Source organism: Anser anser (assembly GCF_964211835.1).
Source record: "Anser anser genome assembly, chromosome: 5".
NCBI lineage: Eukaryota > Metazoa > Chordata > Aves > Anseriformes > Anatidae > Anser > Anser anser.
The window spans coordinates 19,626,464-19,634,800 of NC_139725.1; the positions used below are offsets into that span (position 1 = coordinate 19,626,464).

General features: G+C 40.1%; 1 protein-coding gene across 4 annotated transcripts; it reads left to right on the forward strand.

Annotated features, from left to right (window-relative positions):
- The first annotated feature begins 19 nt into the window (after nt 1–19).
- On the forward strand, nt 20–8,117 carry DHCR7 (7-dehydrocholesterol reductase). 4 transcript variants are annotated; one of them, XM_083838480.1, is made up of 9 exons: nt 62–154; nt 630–900; nt 1,464–1,566; nt 2,460–2,682; nt 3,587–3,677; nt 4,377–4,590; nt 5,006–5,210; nt 6,090–6,221; nt 6,777–8,117. In XM_083838480.1, the coding sequence occupies exons 3-9, from the start codon at nt 1,472–1,474 to the stop codon at nt 7,239–7,241; spliced, it is 1,425 nt and encodes a 474-aa protein (XP_083694606.1). In that variant the 5' UTR covers nt 62–154; nt 630–900; nt 1,464–1,471; the 3' UTR covers nt 7,242–8,117. The 4 variants fall into 4 exon arrangements, with proteins under 4 accessions (XP_083694605.1, XP_083694604.1, XP_083694607.1 ...); XM_083838479.1 differs by lacking the exon at nt 630–900 and having other exon boundaries at nt 20–113; XM_083838478.1 differs by lacking the exon at nt 630–900 and having other exon boundaries at nt 35–154.
- The last annotated feature ends 220 nt before the right edge of the window (nt 8,118–8,337 follow it).

Here is an 8,337-nt window from a genome sequence, read left to right on the forward strand (position 1 = left end):
AGCGCGGCGCCGATTGGCCGGCGCGGCGAGGAGGGGGCGGGACCGAGCTGGGCTTGGGGAGGGGGCCGAGGCGCCTTGGGGGGCTCGGCCCGGCTCGGCGGGAGCCGCGTGAGGTGAGGTGAGGTGGGGAAGGGCCGGCGGCCGCTGCCTGCAGGTGGGTGCCCGCGGCCGCCTCGCGGTGGGCGGGTGACTGAGGAGCTGGGAAGGGGGTGTGGGAAGGGGAGCAGGAACCTCAGACTAGGGTGGGCTTGGGCGGGCGGTTGTTCAGGCCGCTGTGTAGAAAGGCGAATCTTGATGGCAGCTGTAAGCAGGGGGGAAGGCGTGGATCCCACATGCAGCCTGGCTGAAGGCTGTTCTTTATCATTTAGCCGCTTACAGTTTTAGTAACGGGTTGGTCACCGTGTTTCTGCGCTGTCTGGTGGGATTACTGATAACTCGGGGGGGGGCTTGCACAAACCCCCAGGTGCTGCCAGCTGCGGGCAGGGTTTTTGCAAGTGCTCAGCAGGCTGAGCAGTTCTCAAATCCCATTCACAGCTCTGCAGAGTGACCGGGCTGTTGGTTACATAGGAGCCCTGAACAAATCTAAATGCCATGAAAAGCCTCAGCCTAGGATTTATTTTCTCTCTTAGAGAAGAGGCCTGCTTTCTCAGTAAGACTGACAAATCATGGGGAATCCTTGGAAATATGCGAAACTTAACTGGGCACTCTGGTCTAAGCTGGCCCTGCTCACAGCACAGATAGGTGGGGCTGAATTGAATAACTTCAAAGGCTTCATCCAGCCAAAATTCTTCTGACTGATGCTTCCTGGTTAAGAGCCTTTCTGTCTTGGCAAAAGTACTATTGTAAAGCAAAACTGACACCACTAACTGGACTAAACTTCTGCACTCTGACGTTGGTACAGTAAGTCTCTTCAGTCTATCTTCTCTTGAACATGCTCGATAGCATTGTCTTTAGATTAGTGCTTTACTTGCATTACAAACCTTGTCGTGGAAGCATTTACACCTGGAATGAGACGGCTTCTGTCTCACATCTCAGCCAAATGTCTGCCTCTGACAGTATTTTACATGTCTCTGCTGAAACATAAGGTGGCGGTTAGCACTTCTGATAACCGAGGGAAGTCAGTCAGTAGGTCAGGGCCACGTTCCGTGATTGCCAGGCAGGCCCGTGGTGATGCAGCTGGGCCAAGGCCGGGCCGGGCCATCAGCCAAGGGATGAAGGTCAGGGTCAGGCCTGATGAAGGGAACCAGCGTCAGACACAGACCTGGGATGGCCTTGGGGATGAGGCCAGGCCAGGACAGAAGGATTTAGGAAAGATTTTTTTTTTCTTTCCTCTTCTTCACTCCCAAATTTCTCGTAATTGAAAGCTATTTAATTGTTTTTAATAACTAGTATTTCTTTTCAATAGAGCCAAAAGACCTATTGAGAACAAGCTGGAGTAACAGCATGAATATTTTCTTTCACAGACAACGCCATGGCAGCCCACAAGGAGAAAAAATCTGAAGAACGAAACCACAAAAACATCCAAAATGATACTCAAGCTTCTCAAGTCCAGTGGGGAAGAGCATGGTGAGAGAAGCTGATGACCCTAATTAGTCACTGTATTTCAAATCAGTTCTTACGTACTCTTACAGATGTTACATTCTTTTTAATCTTCACTCTGTTTTTAAAACATGGGTGCATTGACCTAACGTTGAAAGCTCCTGGTTAATGAGCTATAGTAACAGGTGCCAAAGAAGAGTTCCTCAAGGTTTTTAAATATGGAGCTTGCCAGATGGCTTGGGTTAAAATACAACCCTTCTTGCAAAATGAAAAACAAACCATAATATTCAGTGAAATTTGTAGTTTCTTCAAAGGCTAAACAAAATATTTGCTGCAGTTTGGAAAATAGGCATCTGCCTGTGGTACTGCCAGCTGACACCACGTGCAGCAGCAAGGTTTATGGCCCATATTCCTGTTGTTAGAGTGTGGTGCAAATATTAGTGGAGTACTGTACTGCAGCTGAAAACAGCAGCGGGTGTCCATATGGTTTCTTACCACAGGCAGTGGTGCTGGAGCATGTTCAGCTCTTGGCTGTTGAGGGTCTATCTCATCTGTGTTTCCAAGCTTTGCGTGGTATTGTGATTCTATTACCACCTCCAACTGAATGCTTTACCAGTAGTACCTGTGACTTCTATCAAACATGTGAAGACTGTAATAATAGTGTGCTTTTTGGAGGGGAGATGTTATCTGTTCTGTTGCTCTGATTAACTAGCATTGGTTTATAACAGTTTGTGGTAAAGTATGTAACATGCTAAACTTCCTGTCACTCTTTGACCCAAAGAAACGTATGTGCTCTAAAAATATTTTCCGTTTTCATCCAGTTAGTCTAAAAAGACCACTGAAAAATAAAATTGCTTGACTTAATCAGAACTGCTGTCGTAACTGAAAGCTGAAAAAAAATGTTCTGTTTTGGATTACAGGGAGGTAGACTGGTTTTCCTTGGCAAGCATCCTTTTCCTGCTCATGTTCGCACCACTTATTGTGTATTATTTCATAATGTCCTGTGACCAGTACCAGTGCTCTCTGACTGATCCGCTCATTGACTTGCTCATGAGGAATAAACATCTGTCTGACATCTGGAACAAGACTCCTACACTGACCTATACAGCTGCTGGCATCTATATTATTTGGGTTGCCTTCCAGGTATATTATTGAATTACAATCTAGTTGTGTGTGTGTGTGTACAAGCATGTATCTATCCTTCAGATGAAAGAAGGGTAGAACTAACTGGAATACCATATTTTTTTTTTTACATAATGGCAAAATAGTCTGTCAGATGAAAATTTGAGGAATTACTAAGAGATTATATAGGTTTTAAGCACTCAAGATACCAGTTCTGGTCTTACAGTGAAAGAAGGTTGCCTCACAAGTGCTGTTCTTTCTGTTGAGTCTCATATAATACCATGCTAAATCATTGGGTGTGGCAGTGAGTCAGGACAGGATAATGCAGCGAGATCAATCTCGGTATTGCTTGTTCTCACAGATAACTCTGTGATATAAGTATTTAATACAATATAAATTCAGATGCTGTAGATGAATGACATCTACAAGAGTCTAAGATGATGTGGTTAAGCTAAACCGACCATATAACAAAAATACTGATATACTTTATGATAGTACTTATTGTGTATTTATTTAAAATAACTGCAGGAGGGATGTATTTTTCTATAAACAAACTCTAAAAGAATGTTTATTTGTGATTTTTTTTTTTTTGGTAAAATATCTTCAAACTTAGCAAACTACTGCTAACGTTTTCCAAATTGGAAAGTTACTTAAGTGTAATGTTTTAAAATTAAAGGATAAGGACCCAAATCCAACTAGAAACTGTCTTCCCTCTCAGCCAAAAAAGGCTTACAACCATATATGAAGGGCATCTTTAAAATTGTTCTGTAGCTTGGACATATTACTGGTCTAAAATCACAACAGCTAATCTTATGATATTTGCTTATCTATTTGAAACTGACTGTTGTCTTTGGTATGTATATGGAACTTTTTTGGGTTTTGTCATGTCTGTTTTCTTGCTGTTAATATGTTCCCTCACTTCTAGGTGATTTTGTATGTGTTTGTTCCTGACTTCTGCCACAAGTTTCTTCCTGGATATGTAGGAGGTGTACAAGAAGGTGCTGTCACTCCTGCTGGTAAGTTATTTCTTTGGATGTACCACAACATAATCACACTCTTTCTCAATTATAGTATTTCTTTATTTAGTCCTTAATAATCTGTACATACCTGCAGGAAAGGTGGACATAAATGTTTTCACTTTCAATATGCTTATTTCAAACAGTCAAACAAAGCAATATTCATCTTCTTTTAGAATAAATTACAGAACTTCTCTCTCTTAAAAAGCTATTTATCATGTAATTAGGTGATCTGTTCATACTTAAGTAAAATACAGCAAGGACAATATCAGCAGTGGAAAAATACAGACTGATAATTTTGGTGCTTTAAATCAACAGCAGACTATTGCTAGAATCTGACAATGCAGTCACATCTATTTGAGCCAAGTTAACCTGCAAGACTTGAGCAGAATGTGTGATGTGGGCTAAGTGTGACAGAGGATACCTTGAGAGCTTGGCTGATTGTAAGTGAGATTACAAATCCACCCTTTTGTGAAGAGAGTTAAGAAAAATCTTAGCCTACAGGTTGCGGCAGAATCTAATGAAACTCAGAAAAGTGCCGCAAGATACTTAACTAGGAGGACGACATTCAAGGGAGGTAAGGAGGGTAGGTCACTCCATGAGCACTTGATTGACATGGCTATTGTATGCATATCCTTATTAATAACTGTACTAATGTAATATCAATAATACTGATTTTTTTTTTCCTTCCTACTTCAGGTGTAGTGAATAAGTATGAAATCAATGGACTCCAGGCTTGGATCATAACCCACGTACTTTGGTTTGCAAATGCCTATTACTTCCACTGGTTCTCGCCTACCATCATTTTTGACAATTGGATTCCTCTCCTGTGGTGTGCTAATATCCTGGGATATGTAGTTTCCACATTTGCAATGATAAAAGGCTACTTTTTCCCTACTAATGCCAAAGACTGGTATGTTGCTTTAATAAGAGCCTACAAGGAAATCAGACATATAGTAATGTAGAACTGTGGTTCTTTACTTTAAGACATGCACCATCCATTGTGTTTCATGCTGCATGTCGTGTGACTGTGGCATCCTTGGTGTCATGGATGCATCTGTTTTATTTATGACTAACAAATAAGGTTATAGTTGGACTCCTGAGAAGTGATAGCAAGTTTAAACACGATGCCTCTGAAGCTACAATTTATCTCTTGTACTGTAATACTTTAGTTTAATCAATTGTTACCTTATATTGCATTACATGGTCTTACAATTTTTTATTGTTATATCAGGCCCCTTAGGAGATGATCTGAAATGTATAGTCAGAATACTAACTATGTGTATTTGTTATAACAATATAAATTTTTAATCTTTTATGCTTTCTAGCAAATTCACTGGCAACTTCTTTTACGACTACATGATGGGGATTGAATTTAACCCTCGAATAGGAAAGTGGTTTGATTTCAAGCTGTTCTTCAATGGACGCCCTGGTATTGTAGCCTGGACTCTGATTAACCTTTCCTATGCTGCTAAACAACAGGAGCTGTATGGTCAAGTAACCAACTCCATGATCCTCGTCAATGTCCTGCAGGTAAATTTGGAGGAGGAAAACAAGTTACCAGTTTGGAAATAAACTAGTATTAAAGTAGGAAAAAGTTCTTGCATTGAAACCAAACTTAAATTATTCTTCCTGGCCTGAACAATGTCATTCAGTGTTGATGCTTTGGGACTTGCTTCTTTGGACACTTTCATTCATTCAGCATGTCACTGTGAATAATCCAGTGTGCTACCACTGGCATAGTTATGCCTGCGCCAGCAGATTTCAGTATAGGCTTAAATTAAGAGAGATTTTTCTGAGCCTATGTTCTAGCTTGATCTTGAATCCAGAGAGAACAATGACAACATTCTGTGGCTTTACTTGGAGCACGATTGGGGCAGGTTTTTTTTTGAGTGCAGAGCTTTGCATTATTTATTTATTTATTTTCCTCAAGATATGCAGAAATGCAGATGTCTCCAACACCTAAAAATAGCCACTCCAGTGCTATGTTTTCTCCTGAGGAGACCCCAAAGTAATAAATACAACTAATAGTTTGAATTTATTCATATGTATAAATGGGAGCCTACTTAACAGAAGCTCTGTTCCTACTCTCTGAGGGGCAGGAGCAATAAAATGCAAGTGCATTTCTTAAGTGTACGTCCTTAGGTAATGCATCTATTCTCCATATGCTAATTTATTTTGGTTAATACTGTTCTGTATTACTTACTATTGCTTTAGCTATACAGTTGTATTATAGATCTCTGCTGTACATGGTATGTTCCTCTTAATGCCTTTATTTTTTGAAGTGTTAAAATGAAAACACATCAGCTTTGAGATTTTGTTTTAAGACAGAACAAAAGATTAGGTTGTTACTGGTAGACAGGATGACAGGTGACAGCACTGTGTTATTAAAGTAGAATCATTCTGTTTCAGGGTATTTATGTTTTGGACTTTTTCTGGAATGAAGCCTGGTATTTGAAAACGATTGATATCTGCCATGATCATTTTGGATGGTACTTGGGCTGGGGAGACTGTGTTTGGTTGCCTTACCTCTACACTCTGCAGGTAAAAGTGTGGTACTATAGATGTTTGGTCTAAAATGAAGGAAACCTTCCAGAACTGCTCTTCCCAGCAGAATGATTTGTATCTTAATTTCTTTCTTAATGGTTTGAATGCTAACTAACAGTTGTAATATTCTTATAGCAGTACGCTTGTAGTAGAGCCTACTGTCCCTGCATGGAATTGACGTCTTTTCCTCTCCATTTTTTGTATCCCTTTCTGACACTGTTGTGTCTGTATATTTTTTCTAAATCCTTTCAGGCCCTTTCTGTATTCCTGGATGTTGGGTGTTTTTGTGTGTGTGGTTTTATTTTCCCCTACCTCATTTAGTCTGCATCTTCATGACTTCTCCCTTATACTTGTTTGTACTATGAAATGCAATTTTGGAAAGAGAGACAGAGGCAATGTAGGAAGCAGAAAATATTTTCTGAAAATATTCCATAGTTTTACTGGTACTTTTTTTTCCCCTCCGTTCGCAGTCACTGGAGGTCAAGGAATTAGTCTGGCATCCTAAGCATGTTTTTAAAGGGAAGCACTGATTGTCTCTTTTCTGCTCCCCAGGGTTTATATTTGGTTTACCACCCTGTGCAGCTGAGCACAGCCAGTGCCATAGGGGTCTTGATGTTGGGCTTGGTAGGCTATTATATCTTCAGAATGACGAACCACCAGAAAGATCTCTTCCGGCGTACAAACGGCAACTGCAGGATATGGGGGAAGAAGCCAGAATACATTGAGTGCTCCTACATGTCTGTGGATGGGACCAAGTACTACAGCAAGCTGATGACCTCAGGATTTTGGGGCTGGGCACGCCATTTTAACTACACAGGAGATTTGATGGGCTCCCTGGCCTACTGCCTGACTTGTGGGTTTGAACACGTCTTGCCTTATTTCTACATCATTTATATGACTATTCTGTTGACTCACCGTTGCATTAGGGATGAACACCGTTGTTTCAGCAAATATGGGAAGGACTGGAAGCGCTACACTACTGCAGTGCCTTACCGGCTCATACCAGGAGTATTTTAAGGCTAACACAGAATCAGGGGAAACAAAAATTTTTGAGACAAAAAGAGTTGATCCATACAGTTAAACTAACAAAAAATATTTTGGGAAGGACCCTTAATAATGCTTGGGAAAAGAAGAGGTGTCTGGAGAATAATCCTTGATGTAATGAAGGAACATGCTTCTAGTAAGCAGGCAGACTGTGTAAAGTAAATGAAATAAGGCACTGAAATGGCCTTTTTAGATATATTTGTATTTAAAAAAAAAAAAAGGAAAAGACTGTGTTTCACCTGGAACTGTTTTTTTTTCTTTCTTTAAATTAACTTGGACTTGAAGAAAAGTTGCGTGCACTGAATGCATTCCTGAAATCTCTCCAATGTTGGGAGGAAGTCTTACCCTTCAGAGCACCAAGGTTTTTGGAACCAGCTGCCAGTGAATTAGGAGAGGAGGAAGATAACTGTGCGTTCAGTTTATGAAAGAAATCTTATGACGTGGTTGCTTGTGACAGTCATAACCTACGATTAGTAATTCCCCAAGGCAGGCTTTATTGCTCATTGATTTTGAAGAGTTGAACCTGGGAAATACTGAGGCTTATCCTAAGATAGTGTTTTGGAAGACTGGTGTAATCTGATTCACAAATATTTGTGAAAGCTGGTATAAATTGGTATAGCTACATTAATTACAGTAGACTAATTGCATTAGTCTACAGCATCAGACAAACATGGTCCATGACCAATTGGGTATTGATACTGAAACCAAACTTTCTTGATGAAGGTACTAATCATACATTGACTTCTTTGGTGTGGGTAGAAAACCTTCTCTGTCACTTTTGCCTAAAATAACATTTGTAATAGTTTAAGAAATAAATGAGTGGTTTGAATTAAAAAAAAAAAAACAAAACTGATTTTCCTTTCAGCTGTTTCTTTCCTTGTTACATAGTTACCTTTCCAAGTTGTAGGATTCAAAAGGAGCTCTTCAAAGAATACAGTCCAAGGAGCAAATTTAAGAGTGCATAAAGAAAAAATATTAAAAGAGGGCTCAGAATACCAACAGTGCCTCTTGTAATGAGCTTAGTAGTTATGTTCACAAATATACAGTTAGTTTTTACAGTAAGTAGATA